Source organism: Chiloscyllium punctatum, chromosome 22 (genome assembly GCF_047496795.1).
Source record: "Chiloscyllium punctatum isolate Juve2018m chromosome 22, sChiPun1.3, whole genome shotgun sequence".
Classification (NCBI taxonomy): Eukaryota; Metazoa; Chordata; class Chondrichthyes; order Orectolobiformes; family Hemiscylliidae; genus Chiloscyllium; species Chiloscyllium punctatum.
In genome coordinates, this window is record NC_092760.1 from 68,224,190 (window position 1) to 68,245,108 (window position 20,919).

At 60.4% G+C, this 20,919-nt stretch overlaps 2 protein-coding genes across 8 annotated transcripts in view; one reads left to right on the forward strand and one right to left on the reverse strand.

Moving 5' to 3' along the window:
- ipo4 (importin 4) overlaps positions 1–17,243 on the reverse strand; it is a 97,274-nt gene extending 80,031 nt beyond the window's left edge. For 3 of the 4 annotated variants that reach the window (XM_072592588.1, XM_072592586.1, XM_072592585.1), the window contains exons 1-4: positions 17,040–17,243; positions 16,894–17,009; positions 7,592–7,678; positions 6,326–6,405 (exon numbers count right to left, since the gene is read on the reverse strand). In XM_072592588.1, the coding sequence (XP_072448689.1) occupies positions 6,326–6,405; positions 7,592–7,678; positions 16,894–17,009; positions 17,040–17,220 (464 nt within the window). In that variant the 5' untranslated portion in view covers positions 17,221–17,243. The other variant, XM_072592587.1, reaches the window with a different exon arrangement.
- Positions 1–20,919, forward strand: part of elp4 (elongator acetyltransferase complex subunit 4) — a 642,250-nt gene that overhangs the window by 443,522 nt on the left and 177,809 nt on the right. The gene's annotated exons all lie outside the window — the stretch shown is intronic.

A 20,919-nucleotide genomic window follows, 5' to 3' on the forward strand; every position in this document is an offset into this window, starting at 1 on the left:
CCACACAGGGTCAGATACAGAGTAAAGGGCCCTCTACACTGTCCCCAAACACGCCCACAGAGAGAGGCACCGCACAGGGTCAGATACAGAGTAAAGGGCCCTCTACACTGTCCCCAAACACTCCCACCGAGACAGAGGCACCGCACAGGGTCAGATACAGAGTAAAGGGCCCTCTACACTCTCCCCAAACACTCCCACCGAGAGAGGCACCGCACAGGGTCAGATACAGAGTAAAGGGCCCTCTACACTGTCCCCAAACACTCCCACCGAGAGAGGTACCACACAGGGTCAGATACAGAGTAAAGGTCCCTCTACACTGTCCCCAAACACTCCCACAGAGAGAGGCACCGCACAGGGTCAGATACAGAGTAAAGGGCCCTCTACACTGTCCCCAAACACTCCCACCGAGAGAGGCACCGCACAGGGTCAGATACAGGGTAAAGGTCCCTCTACACTGTCCCCAAACACTCCCACCGAGAGGGGCACCGCACAGGGTCAGATACAGAGTAAAGGGCCCTCTACACTGTCCCCAAACACTCCCACCGAGAGAGGCACCGCACAGGGTCAGATACAGGGTAAAGGTCCCTCTACACTGTCCCCAAACACTCCCACACAGACAGGCACCACACAGGGTTAGATACAGAGTAAAGGGCCCTCTACACTGTCCCCAAACACTCCCACCGAGAGGGGCACCGCACAGGGTCAGATACAGAGTAAAGGTCCCTCTACACTGTCCCCAAACACTCCCACCGAGAGGGGCACCGCACAGGGTCAGATACAGAGTAAAGGTCCCTCTACACTGTCCCCAAACACTCCCACCGAGAGGGGCACCGCACAGGGTCAGATACAGAGTAAAGGGCCCTCTACACTGTCCCCAAACACTCCCACAGAGACAGGCACCGCACAGGGTCAGATACAGAGTAAAGGGCCCTCTACACTGTCCCCAAACACTCCCACCGAGAGAGGTACCGCACAGGGTCAGATACAGAGTAAAGGGCCCTCTACACTCTCCCCAAACACTCCCACAGAGAGAGGCACCGCACAGGGTCAGATACAGAGTAAAGGTCCCTCTACACTGTCCCCAAACACTCCCACCGAGACAGGCACCGCACAGGGTCAGATACAGAGTAAAGGTCCCTCTACACTGTCCCCAAACACTCCCACCGAGAGGGGCACCGCACAGGGTCAGATACAGAGTAAAGGGCCCTCTACACTGTCCCCAAACACTCCCACACAGAGAGAGGCACCGCACAGGGTCAGATACAGAGTAAAGGGCCCTCTACACTGTCCCCAAACACTCCCACCGAGACAGGCACCGCACAGGGTCAGATACAGAGTAAAGGTCCCTCTACACTGTCCCCAAACACTCCCACCGAGACAGGCACCGCACAGGGTCAGATACAGAGTAAAGGTCCCTCTACACTGTCCCCAAACACTCCCACCGAGAGGGGCACCGCACAGGGTCAGATACAGAGTAAAGGTCCCTCTACACTGTCCCCAAACACTCCCACCGAGAGGGGCACCGCACAGGGTCAGATACAGAGTAAAGCTGCCTCTACACTGTCCCCAAACACTCCCACCGAGACAGGCACCGCACAGGGTCAGATACAGAGTAAAGGTCCCTCTACACTGTCCCCAAACACTCCCACACAGACAGGCACCACACAGGGTTAGATACAGAGTAAAGCTCTCTCTACACTGTCCCCAAACACTCCCACAGAGAGAGGTACCGCACAGGGTCAGATACAGAGTAAAGGTCCCTCTACACTGTCCACAAACACTCCCACCGAGAGAGGCACCACACAGGGTCAGATACAGAGTAAAGGTCCCTCTACACTGTCCCCAAACACTCCCACCGAGAGAGGCACCGCACAGGGTCAAATACAGAGTAAAGGGCCCTCTACACTGTCCCCAAACACTCCCACAGAGAGAGGCACCGCACAGGGTCAGATACAGAGTAAAGGGCCCTCTACACTGTCCCCAAACACTCCCACAGAGAGAGGCACCGCACAGGGTCAGATACAAAGTAAAGGGCCCTCTACACTGTCCCCAAACACTCCCACAGAGAGGGGCACCGCACAGGGTCAGATACAGAGTAAAGGGCCCTCTACACTGTCCCCAAACACTCCCACAGAGAGAGGCACCACACAGGGTCAGATACAGAGTAAAGGGCCCTCTACACTGTCCCCAAACACTCCCACAGAGAGAGGCACCGCACAGGGTCAGATACAGAGTAAAGGGCCCTCTACACTGTCCCCAAACACTCCCACACAGAGAGGCACCGCACAGGGTCAGATACAGAGTAAAGGGCCCTCTACACTGTCCCCAAACACTCCCACCGAGACAGGCACCGCACAGGGTCAGATACAGAGTAAAGGTCCCTCTACACTGTCCCCAAACACTCCCACAGAGAGAGGCACCGCACAGGGTCAGATACAGAGTAAAGGGCCCTCTACACTGTCCCCAAACACTCCCACCGAGAGAGGCACCGCACAGGGTCAGATACAGAGTAAAGGGCCCTCTACACTGTCCCCAAACACTCCCACAGAGAGAGAGGTACCGCACAGGGTCAGATACAGAGTAAAGGTCCCTCTACACTGTCCCCAAACACGCCCACAGAGAGAGGCACCACACAGGGTCAGATACAGAGTAAAGGTCCCTCTACACTGTCCCCAAACACTCCCACCGAGACAGGCTCCGCACTGGGTCAGATACAGAGTAAAGGTCCCTCTACACTGTCCCCAAACACTCCCACACAGAGAGAGGCACCGCACAGGGTCAGATACAGAGTAAAGGTCCCTCTACACTGTCCCCAAACACTCCCACCGAGAGAGGCACCGCACAGGGTCAGATACAGAGTAAAGGGCCCTCTACACTGTCCCCAAACACTCCCACCGAGAGGGGCACCGCACAGGGTCAGATACAGAGTAAAGCTTCCTCTACACTGTCCCCAAACACTCCCACCGAGAGAGGCACCGCACAGGGTCAGATACAGAGTAAAGGTCCCTCTACACTGTCCCCAAACACTCCCACCGAGACAGGCACCGCACAGGGTCAGATACAGAGTAAAGGTCCCTCTACACTGTCCCCAAACACTCCCACCGAGAGGGGCACCGCACAGGGTCAGATACAGAGTAAAGGTCCCTCTACACTGTCCCCAAACACTCCCACCGAGAGGGGCACCGCACAGGGTCAGATACAGAGTAAAGGGCCCTCTACACTGTCCCCAAACACTCCCACCGAGAGGGGCACCGCACAGGGTCAGATACAGAGTAAAGGTCCCTCTACACTGTCCCCAAACACTCCCACCGAGAGGGGCACCGCACAGGGTCAGATACAGAGTAAAGGTCCCTCTACACTGTCCCCAAACACTCCCACCGAGAGGGGCACCGCACAGGGTCAGATACAGAGTAAAGGGCCCTCTACACTGTCCCCAAACACTCCCACAGAGACAGGCACCGCACAGGGTCAGATACAGAGTAAAGGGCCCTCTACACTGTCCCCAAACACTCCCACCGAGAGAGGTACCGCACAGGGTCAGATACAGAGTAAAGGGCCCTCTACACTCTCCCCAAACACTCCCACCGAGAGAGGCACCGCACAGGGTCAGATACAGAGTAAAGGTCCCTCTACACTGTCCCCAAACACTCCCACCGAGACAGGCACCGCACAGGGTCAGATACAGAGTAAAGGTCCCTCTACACTGTCCCCAAACACTCCCACCGAGAGGGGCACCGCACAGGGTCAGATACAGAGTAAAGGGCCCTCTACACTGTCCCCAAACACTCCCACACAGAGAGAGGCACCGCACAGGGTCAGATACAGAGTAAAGGGCCCTCTACACTGTCCCCAAACACTCCCACCGAGACAGGCACCGCACAGGGTCAGATACAGAGTAAAGGTCCCTCTACACTGTCCCCAAACACTCCCACCGAGACAGGCACCGCACAGGGTCAGATACAGAGTAAAGGTCCCTCTACACTGTCCCCAAACACTCCCACCGAGAGGGGCACCGCACAGGGTCAGATACAGAGTAAAGGTCCCTCTACACTGTCCCCAAACACTCCCACCGAGAGGGGCACCGCACAGGGTCAGATACAGAGTAAAGCTGCCTCTACACTGTCCCCAAACACTCCCACCGAGACAGGCACCGCACAGGGTCAGATACAGAGTAAAGGTCCCTCTACACTGTCCCCAAACACTCCCACACAGACAGGCACCACACAGGGTTAGATACAGAGTAAAGCTCTCTCTACACTGTCCCCAAACACTCCCACAGAGAGAGGTACCGCACAGGGTCAGATACAGAGTAAAGGTCCCTCTACACTGTCCACAAACACTCCCACCGAGAGAGGCACCACACAGGGTCAGATACAGAGTAAAGGTCCCTCTACACTGTCCCCAAACACTCCCACCGAGAGAGGCACCGCACAGGGTCAAATACAGAGTAAAGGGCCCTCTACACTGTCCCCAAACACTCCCACAGAGAGAGGCACCGCACAGGGTCAGATACAGAGTAAAGGGCCCTCTACACTGTCCCCAAACACTCCCACAGAGAGAGGCACCGCACAGGGTCAGATACAGAGTAAAGGGCCCTCTACACTGTCCCCAAACACTCCCACCGAGAGAGGCACCGCACAGGGTCAGATACAGAGTAAAGGGCCCTCTACACTGTCCCCAAACACTCCCACAGAGAGAGAGGTACCGCACAGGTGTCAGATACAGAGTAAAGGTCCCTCTACACTGTCCCCAAACACGCCCACAGAGAGAGGCACCACACAGGGTCAGATACAGAGTAAAGGTCCCTCTACACTGTCCCCAAACACTCCCACCGAGACAGGCTCCGCACTGGGTCAGATACAGAGTAAAGGTCCCTCTACACTGTCCCCAAACACTACCACACAGAGAGAGGCACCGCACAGGGTCAGATACAGAGTAAAGGTCCCTCTACACTGTCCCCAAACACTCCCACCGAGAGAGGCACCGCACAGGGTCAGATACAGAGTAAAGGGCCCTCTACACTGTCCCCAAACACTCCCACCGAGAGGGGCACCGCACAGGGTCAGATACAGAGTAAAGCTTCCTCTACACTGTCCCCAAACACTCCCACCGAGAGAGGCACCGCACAGGGTCAGATACAGAGTAAAGGTCCCTCTACACTGTCCCCAAACACTCCCACCGAGACAGGCACCGCACAGGGTCAGATACAGAGTAAAGGTCCCTCTACACTGTCCCCAAACACTCCCACCGAGAGGGGCACCGCACAGGGTCAGATACAGAGTAAAGGTCCCTCTACACTGTCCCCAAACACTCCCACCGAGAGGGGCACCGCACAGGGTCAGATACAGAGTAAAGCTGCCTCTACACTGTCCCCAAACACTCCCACCGAGACAGGCACCGCACAGGGTCAGATACAGAGTAAAGCTTCCTCTACACTGTCCCCAAACACTCCCACACAGACAGGCACCACACAGGGTTAGATACAGAGTAAAGCTCTCTCTACACTGTCCCCAAACACTCCCACACAGAGAGGCACCGCACAGGGTCAGATACAGAGTAAAGGTCCCACTACACTGTCCCCAAACACTCCCACAGAGAGAGAAGCACCGTACAGGATCAGATACAGAGTAAAGCTCCCTCTACACTGTCCCCAAACACTCCCAACGAGGCAGGCACCGCACAGGGTTAGATACAGAGTAAAGCTTCCTCTACACTGTCCCCAAACACTCCCACCGAGACAGCCACCGCACAGGGTCAGATACAGAGTAAAGTTCCCTCTACACTGTCCCCCACATCCCAGGACAGGGACAGCACAGGGTTCCATACAGAGTAAAGCTGCCTCTACACTGTCCCCCCCCCATTCCAGAGACAGGGACAGCACGGGATCAGATACAGAGTAAAGCTTCCTCTACACTGTTTCCCCCCCCATCAATCACTCTCCGGACATGGGGAGCACAAGATTCGATAGAGTAAAGCTTGCCTACTTTTTATAGGGACAGAAACAAGGCTTACGGTGAGAGGTTGGGTAAGTGGGCTGAGGCCACAAACAGATCAGCCCTGGTCTTATTGATCAGGCTCGAGGGGCCAAATGGCCTACTCCTGCTCCTAGCTGTTACACTCTTATGTGCTAAAGCTGAGAGTAAAGCTCCCTGTACGACAGCCCCACCAGACAATCCCAGGACTGCATAGCTTCCTCTGGACTGTTCCTTCGAACAATCACCATCGAATCCCAGGTTGCTGACAGTCCTTATTGCACAAAGCATGAAGCTAATCTGACACTCGGGACGTTATTTTAGTGGATCGGTTTAAAAGGTTCGTCCCATACTTCTCTTTGAGATCCACCGACAGTTTCTTCCAGTGCTTTGCGACCCTCCTTCTCACGAGCACTGCTGCAAACTGACGGATCTAAAAGGGGGGGGGAGACAGGAAAAAAGGCCGGTAAGTTGGGTTTTCACCAGGACAGGCAGAAACACAAAACAAAAAGGCTGAAAGAAGGAAAGAGTTTCGATGAGACCAGCAAATACTGCTGTCTGGGGACTGCGGCCCGTTCAACGAGAGAGGGGAACGGTCTCATGCTCTCGGGAAATCTTTCAACAGTGTGAGAAACACAGCTGACACCCCTGCTCAGGGGAGCCTTTTCCAAGCCTGGAGAAGCGTCACTGGATTGGAAACGTTCACCCTGGTTTGAGTCCCACTCTGGCAGGCGGTGGAACGTGAACAGAACAGAAACGGAACCTTTTAACCACGCAAACGAAACGGTCGCCAACGGTCGTGAAAGAAGTCTCCGCGGGGCCAGAGTCACGATACAGGGAGGTGTTCGCTGGCGGTCAGACATCTCAGCTCTGACAAAAGTCTGCCTTATTCAAAATTCGGTCGAACCAAACACTTCCACCCCAGTCTGCCATGCATGGTCACACACATTAACAGCCAGAGAGAGTCAGACAGCACAGAAACAGACCCTTCGGCCCAACTTGGTTCCCCAAACCGTACTAGCCCCACCTGCCTGTACATGACACACATCTCTCCCAGCCCTTTCCTGTTCAGGTACCTGTCCAAATGTCTTTTCAATCCAATAACTGCACCTGCACCCACCACTTTCTCCGGAAGTTCATTTCATACACGGACCATTCCGTGGAAAAAGAAGTTGCCCCTCATATCCTTTTTAAAAAGCTTTCTTCTCTCACCTCAAAAATAACCCCCCCCTCCCCACTTTTGAACTTCCCACCTCAAGGAAAAATCCCGCAACCTCCTAACTCCAGTGAAAGAAGTTCCAGTCTACTTTTCTATCTGAAACCCTCTAATCCTGGCAACATCCTGGTAAATCTTTTCTGAACCCTTTCGACGGAACATTTCACCGACTCTACGGCCCATAATATCCACTGTATATTACTGGCTGACAATAGTCACATTATTCCTCCTGCGATTTAGTGAGTGTATTTTGTAAACGCCATTCTCCTCCCTGTCCCACTTCCTGACAAACTGAAACACTTCATTTCCCCCTCATTTTGGTTCTCCATTGGAGCCCCTCTGATTACCGAGACAGTTTTGTATCTTCCCAAAGCTGGTCTAAACCAGATTAGAAGCTGTTTACCTGAGGGTTTGGTGAATTTGCGAGGATGCTGCAGAGTGCAGGGACCACCGAGGGATCCTTAAATGCTTCCTTCAACTGAGCTGTGGCCTGTGGATGGTATTGAATTGGATTGATTATCACGGGTACCGAGACACAGTGAAAAGCTTTGTCTTGCGAGCAATACAGGGAGATCACAGAGTTAGGTAGCATAGTTCTGTAAATAACAGGTAAACAGCAGCAAAAACAAAAACACATGGGGACAGGCGGATGTTGAGAGTTTGAGAGTCCATTCAGTATTTTAACAACAGTTGGGGTGAAACGGTTAGGAAACTGGTCGGTGGGTGGGTATTTCCAAAGCTAGCCCAGAAGAATCAGTTGCTCTTGCTGTCTTAAAGCTGACCCACCCGCGACACGACTGCCCTCAGTACCTCCCAGGACCTGCCCTAAACACCCTCCATCCCCCCTCAGGCACTGCTACAAGCCCCCCCCCCATCCCCACCGCCAACCCCAACCACACTCAGGGACTGTCCTCAGCACCTCCCAGGGATAGTAGAGGTCAGCCAGGGGCACCCCAGAGAATAGGAGTTTCCAGATTGGGGCTGGACATCTGCTCCAATCAGGGAGTCCTGGCTGCCAGCTATAAACAGGAGTGTGGCGGTGGGGGTCAGGTCCTTATCACTCTGGGAGATGGAGCAGGTTCACGGACTCTCCACGTATGGACAAAGGCTGACATGGTGACAGGATACCGCACTCTATACAGTTATTTCATCATGCTCCACCCTCCCACAAACACCTGGTACAGCCCCACCCACAAACACCTGGTACAGCCCCACCCCCACCCCCACACACCTGGTACAGCCCCACCCCCACCCCCACACACCTGGTACAGCCCCTCCCACAAACACCTGGTACAGCCCCACCACCCCCACACACCTGGTACAGCCCCTCCCCATACACCTGGTACAGCCCCACCACACACACACACACACACGTGGTACAGCCCCTCCCCCCACCCACACACACACATGTGGTACAGCCCCTCCGCCCACACACACATGGTACAGCCTCACTGCCACCATACAAACACGTTGTCCAGCCCCTCGCCCCCACACACACATGGTACAGCCCCTCGCCCCCACCCCACACACACGGTACAGCCCCAGCCCCCTCACCCCACACACGGTACAGCCCCTCCCCCCCTCCCCCCCCACACACACACACACACACACACACACACCCATACACACAGACACGGGGTACAGCCCCTCCCCCACACACACACGGGGTACAGCCCCGCCCCCCCCGGGGTACAGCCCTCCCCCAACACACACATGGGGTACAGCCGCGCACCCCCCCCCCCCCCACACACACACACACACACACACTCACAGACGGGGTACAGCCCCTCCCCCACACACACGGGGTACAGCCCCTCCCCCCACATACAGGGTACAGCCCTCCCCCCCAAACACAAACACATGGGGTACAGCCCTCCCCCCCCACACACACACACACACGGGACAGCCCCTCCCCCCACACACACACGGGACACAGCCCCTCCCCCCACACACACACGGGACACAGCCCCTCCCCCCCACACACACGGGACACAGCCCCTCCCCCCCCACACACACGGGACACGGACACGGACACACACACACACACGGGACACGGACATGGACACACACACACACACACGGGACACAGCCCCTCCCCCCCACACACACGGGACACGGACACGGACACACACACACACACGGGACACAGCCCCTCCCCCCACACACACACGGGACACAGCCCCTCCCCCCCCACACACACGGGACACAGCCCCTCCCCCCCCACACACACACGGGACAGCCCCTCCCCCCCCACACACACACGGGACAGCCCCTCCCCCCCCCACACACACACGGGACAGCCCCTCCCCCCCCACACACACACACGGGACAGCCCCTCCCCCCCCACACACACACACGGGACAGCCCCTCCCCCCCACACACACGGGACACAGCCCCTCCCCCCACACACACACGGGACACGGACACGGACACACACACACACACGGGACACAGCCCCTCCCCCCACACACACACGGGACACAGCCCCTCCCCCCACACACACACGGGACACGGACACACACGGGACACGGACACACACACACAGGGGGACAGCCCCTCCCCCCACACACACACGGGGGACAGCCCCTCGCCCCCCCCACACACACACACACGGGACACAGCCCCTCCCCCCACACACACACGGGACACGGACACACACACACACACACACACGGGACACAGCCCCTCCCACCACACACACACGGGACACAGCCCCTCCCCCCCCACACACACACGGGACACAGCCCCTCCTCCCCCACACACACACACGGGACAGCCCCTCCCCCCCACACACACGGGACACAGCCCCTCCCCCCACACACACACGGGACACGGACACGGACACACACACACACACGGGACACAGCCCCTCCCCCCACACACACACGGGACACAGCCCCTCCCCCCACACACACACGGGACACGGACACACACGGGACACGGACACACACACACAGGGGGACAGCCCCTCCCCCCCCACACACACACGGGACAGCCCCTCCCCCACACACACACGGGGGACACAGCCCCTCCCCCCCCACACACACGGGGTACAGCCCCTCCCCCCCACACAAACACGTGGTACAGCCCCACCCACCCACCCACCCCCACACACACACACACACACACACACACACACACGGGGTACAGCCCCTCCCCCACACACACACACGGGACAGCCCCTCCCCCCCACACACACGGGACACAGCCCCTCCCCCCCACACACACGGGACACAGCCCCTCCCCCCACACACACACGGGACACAGCCCCTCCCCCCCACACACACGGGACACGGACACACACACACACAAACACACACGGGGGACAGCCCCTCCCCCCCCCACACACACACACACACACACACGGGGTACAGCCCCTCCCCCCCACACACACACGGGACAGCCCCTCCCCCCCCCCCCACACACACACACACGGGGTACAGCCCCTCCCCACACACACACAAACACGTGGTAAAGCCCCTCCCAACACACAAACACGTGGTACAGCCCCGCCCCCGACACACAAACACGTGGTACAGCCCCGCCCCCGACACACAAACACGTGGTACAGCCCCTCCCCCGACACACAAACACGTGGTACAGCCCCTCCCCCGACACACAAACACGTGGTACAGCCCCTCCCCCGACACACAAACACGTGGTACAGCCCCTCCCCCCCACACACAAACACGTGGTACAGCCCCTCCCCCCCACACACACGGGGTACAGCCCCTCCCCCCCACACACACACGGGACACGGACACGGGGACACACACACACACACGGGACACAGCCCCTCCCCCCACACACACACGGGACACAGCCCCTCCCCCCACACACACACGGGACACGGACACACACGGGACACGGACACACACACACAGGGGGACAGCCCCTCCCCCCCCACACACACACGGGACAGCCCCTCCCCCCACACACACACACACGGGACAGCCCCTCCCCCACACACACACGGGGGACACAGCCCCTCCCCCCCCACACACACGGGGTACAGCCCCTCCCCCCCACACAAACACGTGGTACAGCCCCACCCACCCACCCCCACACACACACACACACACGGGGTACAGCCCCTCCCCCACACACACACACGGGACAGCCCCTCCCCCCCACACACACGGGACACAGCCCCTCCCCCCACACACACGGGACACAGCCCCTCCCCCCACACACACACGGGACACAGCCCCTCCCCCCCAAACACACGGGACACGGACACACACACACACAAACACACACGGGGGACAGCCCCTCCCCCCCCACACACACACACACACACACGGGGGACAGCCCCTCCCCCCCCACACACACACGGGACAGCCCCTCCCCCCCCACACACACACACACGGGGTACAGCCCCTCCCCACACACACACAAACACGTGGTAAAGCCCCTCCCAACACACAAACAAGTGGTACAGCCCCGCCCCCGACACACAAACACGTGGTACAGCCCCGCCCCCGACACACAAACACGTGGTACAGCCCCTCCCCCGACACACAAACACGTGGTACAGCCCCTCCCCCCCACACACAAACACGTGGTACAGCCCCTCCCCCCCACACACAAACACGTGGTACAGCCCCTCCCCCCCACACACACGGGGTACAGCCCCTCCCCCCCCCACACACACAGGGTACAGCCCCTCCCCCCCCACACACACACACGGGGGACAGCCCCTCCCCCCCACACACACACACAGGGTACAGCCCCTCCCCCCCCCCCACACACACACGGGGGACAGCCCCTCCCCCCCACACACACACACGGGGGACAGCCCCTCCCCCCCACACACACACACGGGGGACAGCCCCTCCCCCCCCCCACACACACACGGGGGACAGCCCCTCCCCCCCCCCCCCACACACACACACAGGGGACAGCCCCTCCCCCCCCCCACACACACACAGGGGACAGCCCCTCCCCCCCCCCACACACACACACAGGGGACAGCCCCTCCCCCCCCCCACACACACACAGGGGACAGCCCCTCCCCCCCACACACACACACACACGGGGGACAGCCCCTCCCCCCCCACACACACACACACGGGGGACAGCCCCTCCCCCCCACACACACACACACAGGGGACAGCCCCTCCCCCCCCCCACACACACACACAGGGGACAGCCCCTCCCCCCCCCCACACACACACACAGGGGACAGCCCCTCCCCCCCCACACACACACACACGGGGGACAGCCCCTCCCCCCCCACACACACGGGGTACAGCCCCTCCCCCCTCACACACACACGGGGGACAGCCCCTCCCCCCCCCCCACACACACACACGGGGGACAGCCCCTGCCCCCCCCACACACACACACACACACACACGGGGGACAGCCCCTCCCCACACACACACAAACACGTGGTACAGCCCCTCCCCACACACACACAAACACGTGGTACAGCCCCTCCCCACACACACACAAACACGTGTTACAGCCCCTCCCAACACACAAACACGTGGTACAGCCCCGCCCCGACACACAAACACGTGGTACAGCCCCTCCCCCGACACACAAACACGTGGTACAGCCCCTCCCCCGACACACAAACACGTGGTACAGCCCCTCCCCCCCACACACACGGGGTACAGCCCCTCCCCCCCCCCACACACACAGGGTACAGCCCCTCCCCCCCACACACACACAGGGTACAGCCCCTCCCCCCCACACACACGGGGACAGGCCCTTCCCCCCCCCACACACACACACGGGGTACAGCCCCTCCCCCACACACACACACACGGGACAGCCCCTCCCCCCCACACACACGGGACACAGCCCCTCCCCCCCACACACACGGACACAGCCCCTCCCCCCCCACACACACGGGACACAGCCCCTCCCCCCCACACACACGGGACACGGACACACACACACACAAACACACACGGGGGACAGCCCCTCCCCCCCCCACACACACACACACACACACGGGGGACAGCCCCTCCCCCTCCAAACACACACGGGACAGCCCCTCCCCCCCCCCACAACACACACACACGGGGTACAGCCCCTCCCCACACACACACAAACACGTGGTAAAGCCCCTCCCAACACACAAACACGTGGTACAGCCCCGCCCCCGACACACAAACACGTGGTACAGCCCCGCCCCCGACACACAAACACGTGGTACAGCCCCTCCCCCGACACACAAACACGTGGTACAGCCCCTCCCCCGACACACAAACACGTGGTACAGCCCCTCCCCGACACACAAACACGTGGTACAGCCCCTCCCCCCCACACACAAACACGTGGTACAGCCCCTCCCCCCACACACACGGGGTACAGCCCCCCTCCCCCCCACACACACACGGGACACGGACACGGGACACACACAACACACACGGGACACAGCCCCTCCCCCCACACACACACGGGACACAGCCCCTCCCCCCACACACACACGGGACACGGACACACACGGGACCACGGACACACACACACAGGGGGACAGCCCCTCCCCCCCCCACACACACACGGGACAGCCCCTCCCCCCACACACACACCACACGGGACAGCCCCTCCCCCACACACACACGGGGGACACAGCCCCTCCCCCCCCACACACACGGGGTACAGCCCCTCCCCCCCACACAAACACGTGGTACAGCCCCACCCACCCACCCCCACACACACACACACACACACGGGGTACAGCCCCTCCCCCACACACACACACGGGGACAGCCCCTCCCCCCCACACACACGGGACACAGCCCCTCCCCCCACACACACGGGACACAGCCCCTCCCCCCACACACACACGGGACACAGCCCCTCCCCCCCACACACACGGGACACGGGACACACACACACACAAACACACACGGGGGACAGCCCCTCCCCCCCCATACACACACACACACACGGGGGACAGCCCCTCCCCCCCCACACACACACGGGACAGCCCCTCCCCCCCCACAACACACACACGGGGTACAGCCCCTCCCCACACACACACAAACACGTGGTACAGCCCCGCCCCCGACACACAAACACGTGGTACAGCCCCGCCCCCGACACACAAACACGTGGTACAGCCCTCCCCCGACACACAAACACGTGGTACAAGCCCCTCCCCCGACACACAAACACGTGGTACAGCCCCTCCCCCCCCCCACACAAACACGTGGTACAGCCCCTCCCCCCCACACACACGGGGTACAGCCCTCCCCCCCCCACACACACGGGGTACAGCCCCTCCCCCCCCCACACACACAGGGTACAGCCCCTCCCCCCCACACACACAAGGGTACAGCCCCTCCCCCCCACACACACACACGGGGGACAGCCCCTCCCCCCCCACACACACACAGGGTACAGCCCCTCCCCCCCCCACACACACACACGGGGGACAGCCCCTCCCCCCCCCACACACACACACACGGGGGACAGCCCCTCCCCCCCCCCCACACACACACACAGGGGACAGCCCCTCCCCCCCCCCACACACACAGGGGACAGCCCCTCCCCCCCCCACACACACACACACGGGGGACAGCCCCTCCCCCCCCACACACACGGGGTACAGCCCCTCCCCCCCCACACACACACGGGGGACAGCCCCTCCCCCCCCCCCACACACACACACGGGGGACAGCCCCTCCCCCCCCACACACACACCCACGGGGGGACAGCCCCTCCCCACACACACACAAACACGTGTACAGCCCCTTCCCACACACACACAAACACGTGGTACAGCCCCTCCCCACACACACACAAACACGTGTTACAGGCCCCTCCCAACACACAAACACGTGGTACAGCCCCGCCCCCGACACACAAACACGTGGTACAGCCCCTCCCCCGACACACAAACACGTGGTACAGCCCTCCCCCGACACACAAACACGTGGTACAGCCCCTCCCCCCCACACACACGGGTACAGCCCCTCCCCCACACACACACACACAGGGTACAGCCCCTCCCCCCCCACACACACGGGGACAGCCCCTTCCCCCCCAACACACACACACGGGGGACAGCCCTTCCCCCCCCCACACACACACACGGGGGACAGCCCTTCCCCCCCCCACACACACACACGGGGGACAGCCCTTCCCCCCCCCACACACACACACGGGGGACAGCCCCTCCCCCCCACACACACACACACGGGGGACAGCCCCTCTCCCCCCCACACACACACACACACACACACACACACACACGGGGGACAGCCCCCCCCCACACACACACACACACACACACACACACACGGGGACAGCCCCTCCCCCCCCACACACACACGGGGACAGCCCCTCCCCCCCCACACACACCCACACGGGGGACAGCCCCTCCCCCCGCACACACACACGGGGGACAGCCCCTCCCCCCCCCCACACACACACACACACACACACACACACACGGGGGACAGCCCCTCCCCCCCCACACACACACGGGGACAGCCCCTCCCCCCCCACACACACACACACGGGGACAGCCCCTCCCCCCCACACACACACACGGGGGACAGCCCCTCCCCCCCACACACACGGGGTACAGCCCCTCCCCCCACACTCACGGGTACAGCCCCTCCCCCACACACACACACGGGGTACAGCCCCTCCCCACACACACACACACACAAACACGTGGTACAGCCCCTCCCCCAACACACACACACAAACACGTGGTACAGCCCCTCCCCCAACACACACACACAAACACGTGGTACAGCCCCTCCCCACACACCCACAATCACGTGGTACAGCCCCGCCCCCCGACAACACAAACACGTGGTACTGCCCCGCCCCCAACACACACACACGGGGTACAGCCCCTCCCCACACACACACACACACACAAACACGTGGTACAGCCCCTCCCCAACACACACACACGGGGTACAGCCCCTCCCCACACACACACACACAAACACGTGGTACAGCCCCGCCCCCGACACACAAACACGTGGTACAGCCCCCGCCCCCGACACACAAACACGTGGTACAGCCCCGCCCCCGACACACAAACACGTGGTACAGGCCCGCCCCGACACACAAACACGTGGTACACGCCCCGCCCCCGACACACAAACACGTGGTACAGCCCCGCCCCTGACACACAAACACGTGGTACAGCCCCTCCCCCCACACAAACACGTGGTACAGCCCGCCCCCAACACACAAACACGTGGTACAGCCCCGCCCCCAACACACAAACACGTGGTACAGCCCCGCCCCCGACACACAAACACGTGGTACAGCCCCTCCCCCGACACACAAACACGTGGTACTGTCCCGCCCCCAACACACAAACACGTGGTACAGCCCCCTCCCCCAACGTCAGCCCTCCCCCAATGAGTCTGCCCCGATCCCTGCGATTGGCTGCCGTCCCCTCGCGGCACCACCCCCCCTTCCCCCTTCCGATTGGTCTCCGCCTCGCGCCGGCCGCGTGTCGGCCGACGCGGCCCCGCCCCTACAGCGCGGTGATTGGCCGCCGTCGCGCCGCGGCCCCGCCCCTATAGCGCGGTGATTGGCCGCCCGTCCAGCCGCGGCCCCGCCCCTATAGAGCGGTGATTGGCGGTTGCCCCGGGAGGCCACGCGCCGCCGTTTTGAAGGCCGGGGGGCGGGGCGGCCTCGGCTCGCGCGGCCGCTGACAGTTGGGTGGAGGAGCCTGCGGCCTACACGCCGCTGCCGCAGCCGCTGCCGGGTTACCTGCTGGATCAGCGCCGTGTCCGGCTCCAGCAGGTTGTTCAGGATCTTCTCCAGGATCTCGGCCATCCTCCCGCGCCGTTCACACACACACACACACAATATCTTTACAATCTCTTCCCCCCCGGTCATATCTTTACAATCTCTTCCCCCCCCCCGGTCCTCACTCCCCTCCCCTCCTCGACCACACGCCGGCAACGTTTTGCTGAGGCGGGGGAGGGGGTGGCGCGAACGCGAGCAAGAGGCGCCGCCGCCGCTGCCCTTGGCCGGAGCTCCGCGGCCAGGAGCGCCACCTGGCGACTGGGAGGACCGCGTCAGCCCCTGCTCCATGTGAACGGCGGCTCCCGCACCGGCCCCGCCCACTCCCATTGTTGGGTGGACCCCGTCAGCCCCGCCTCCCTCGGTGATGTCAGCGGCGTTACCCCGTCCCCTGCCGCTGGGGGAGGATGGCTTAGTCACGCCCCCTATTGTGATGACTGGTTTATCCCCGCCCCCTATTGTGATGACTGGACTATCCCCGCCCCCTATTGTGACGACGGGGTTTTCTCCACCCCCTATTGTGATGACTGAACTATCCCCGCCCCCTATTGTGATGACGGAGTTTTCTCCGCCCCCTATTGTGACAACTGGGCTATCATTGCTCCTATAGGGCGGACTCGGTGAGCCCCGCCCTCCTATTGTTGGGCGCCCTCGGTAAGCACCGCCCCTTCTTGATGGGAGGACCGCGTTAGCCCCGCCCATTACTGGGTGGGACTGGACTATCCCCGCCCCCCTATTGTGATGATTGGTTCATCCCCGCCCCTATGGTGATGGCTGGGTTTTCTCCCGCCCCCTATTGTGATGACAAGTTTTTCTCCGCCCCCTATTGTGATGACGGGCTTTTCTCCGCCCCCTATTGTGATGACTGGGCTATTCCCCGCTCCTATAGGGCGGACTCGGTGAGCCCTGCCCTCCTATTGTCGGGCGCCCTCGTTAAGCACCGCCCCTTTATTGATGGGAGGACCGCGTTAGCCCCGCCCGTTATTGGAGGACTGGGTCAGCACTGCCCCCTACTGTTGGGAGGACCAGGCTAGCATCGCTCCAAATAGAATCTCTGCAATCTTGAAACAGGCCATTCAGCCCCAACCTGTTCCTCCAAAGAGCATCCACCCAGACCCATTCACACAGCTAACCCTCCAAGTGGTGCATAGTATGGGCAGTAGAGCGAGGAGACCAGAGCAGACCCAGACCGATACAGGGGGGGAACATACAAACTCCACACACACCGTTGCCCCCTGGTGCTATGAGGAAGAGGTGCTCACCAGAGGGCCACTGAGGAGGACCAGGTTAGCACTGGACCCCCCCCCCCCCCCAATTGTTGGATGATGCGTGTGAGCCGCGCCCTCCAGTGGCGGGAGGTCCAAAACAACACACATACACACCACCAAGACTCAGCGCCCTCTGGTGGTGGGAGGACCATCTCAACCCTGTCACAAGACCATCTCGGTCACTTTGTCCGGCACCCTCTGGCAGCGGCAGGGCAACTCAGGGCTGGCTCGGCGCCCTCCTGAGGCGGGAGGACCGACAGAGCCCTGTGTCAGCGCCCTCCGGAGGCGGGAGGACCGACACAGCCCCTGTGTCAGCGCCCTCCGGAGGCGGGAGGACCGACAGAGCCCTGTGTCAGCGCCCTCCGGAGGCGGGAGGACCAACACAGCCCCTGTGTCAGCGCCCACCGGAGGCGGGAGGACCGACAGAGCCCTGTGTCAGCGCCCTCCGGAGGCGGGAGGACCAACACAGCCCCGTGTCAGCGCCATCTGGAGGCGGGAGGATCGACACAGCCCTGTGTCAGCGCCATCTGGAGGCGGGAGGACCTACACAGCCCTGTGTCAGCGCCCTCTGGAGGCGGGAGGACCGACACAGCCCTGTGTCAGCGCCCTCTGGAGGCGGGAGGACCAACTCAGCCCTGTGTCAGCGCCATCTGGAGGCGGGAGGACCGACACAGCCCTATGTCAGCGCCATCTGGAGGCGGGAGGACCGACACAGCCCTGTGTCAGCGCCATCTGGAGGCAGGAGGACCAGCTCAGCCCTGTGTCAGCGCCATCTAGAGGCAGGAGGACCAGCTCAGCCCAGTGTCAGCGCCCCTTCTTGGCAGGAGGACCAAGGGCAGCAACACCCTTGCTTCAGTAGGGATCAGCAGGGGACCAACCCCTGTGCATTCCTTTGGCCCCCCTCCCAGTCCCTTCACTGACCTTGGCATCACCGCCTGAGCTGAGTTTCTGCAAATGCAAAACTCGGCAGCATTTCTTTGCAAAATTGTCCGCTTTGATAAAGCAACCAAGTGCAGAGCAAGAGGCAATTCAGGGCCCGCGGTCCCCGTGGTAGCCCTTTGGTGACTGTCTCTCGCTGCCTTTTGTTATTATTTATCGTATTGCTGTTTGAATTATATTTACTTGTGAATTTCACGCACAGAGTGTGAGGGTTGAATTTCCCCATGTTATATTCTGTTCCCGCGGCGTTCCCCAGTCTTTCCCCGTTTAAATAATATTCAGCTCCTCTCTCCTTCCTGCAGACCCTCACATTTCCCCACGTTATATTCTGTTCCAGCGGCGTTCCCCAGTCTTTCCCCGTTTAAATAAGATTCAGCTCCTCTCTCCTTCCTGCAGACCCTCACATTTCCCCACGTTATATTCTGTTCCCACGGTGTTCCCAATCTTTCCCCGTTTAAATAATATTCAGCTCCTCTCTCCTTCCTGCAGACCCTCACATTTCCCCACGTTATATTCTGTTCCCGCGGCGTTCCCCAGTCTTTCCCCCGTTTAAATAATATTCAGCACCTCTCCCCTTCCTGCAGACCCTCACATTTCCCCACGTTATATTCTGTTCCGCAGCGTTCCCCCAGTCTTTCCCCATTTAAATAATATTCAGCACCTCTCCCCTTCCTGCAGACCCTCACATTTCCCCACGTTATATTCTGTTCCGCAGCGTTCCCCAGTCTTTCCCCATTTAAATAATATTCAGCACCTCTCCCCTTCCTGCAGACCCTCACATTTCCCCACGTTATATTCTGTTCCGCGGCGTTCCCCAATCTTTCTCCGTTTAAATAATATTCAGCTCCTCTCTCCTTTCTCCCACTTAACATTGACCTCCAGGCAGAGTGCTTTCCATCTGCAACCACTTTCTGCCTTCTGTCAGCCAACTAATTCTGAGTCCAGACGGGCAAATCTCCCTGTATCCCATACCTCCTGACTTTACGAAGGAGCCTCCCGTGGGGAACCTTATCAAATGCGTCGCTGAAGTCCACATACACCACATCCACTGCTCGACCTTCATCAAGCTGTCTCGTCACCTCCTCAAAGGGGCATGGCTTTGCCCGTTGATGCCAAACGAGGTGTTTCTGAATGCACTACCAATCGTGACGGAACTGAAAACATTGTTTGAAGCCATCGGAGTCGAGGGAGTGGTTTTATGAGGAGAGGCTGAGTGGACAGGGATCATATTTTCATTCGAATTCAGAAGAATAAGGAGGGGGGGGGGGATCTTATAGAAACCTATAAAATGATGAAGGCATCGGATAAGACAGAGGGAGAGGATGTTTCCACTGGCAGGTGAGACTTGGACAGGAGGGCATAGCCTCAAGATTAGGACTGAATTGAGAACGGATCGTCTTTGCTCAGCGGGTTGTGGGTCAATGTAATTCCCTGCCCAGGGAAGAGGTCGAGGTTTCCTCAGTTAATGTTTTGAAAGCTCAGATAGATTGTTCTTTTGAACAGTAAAGGGATTAAGGGTTACAGTGAGAGGACGGGGTGAGTGTAGCTAAGGCCATAGAAAGATTAGCCCTGATCTAGTATTGAATGGTGGAGTGGGCTGGAAGGGAGAAACAGCCTACTCTTGCTCAGAGTTGTTAAGAAGACCGTCCGAACCCGATCTGCTCTCTCTCTCTCTCTCTCTCTCTCTCTCTCTCTCTCTCTCTCCCTCTCTGTCCAATCTCCTTCCCTCCTTCCGTAACCAGAACCATCCTCCCTCGGAGACACGGGCAGACCCCCCCGGGCC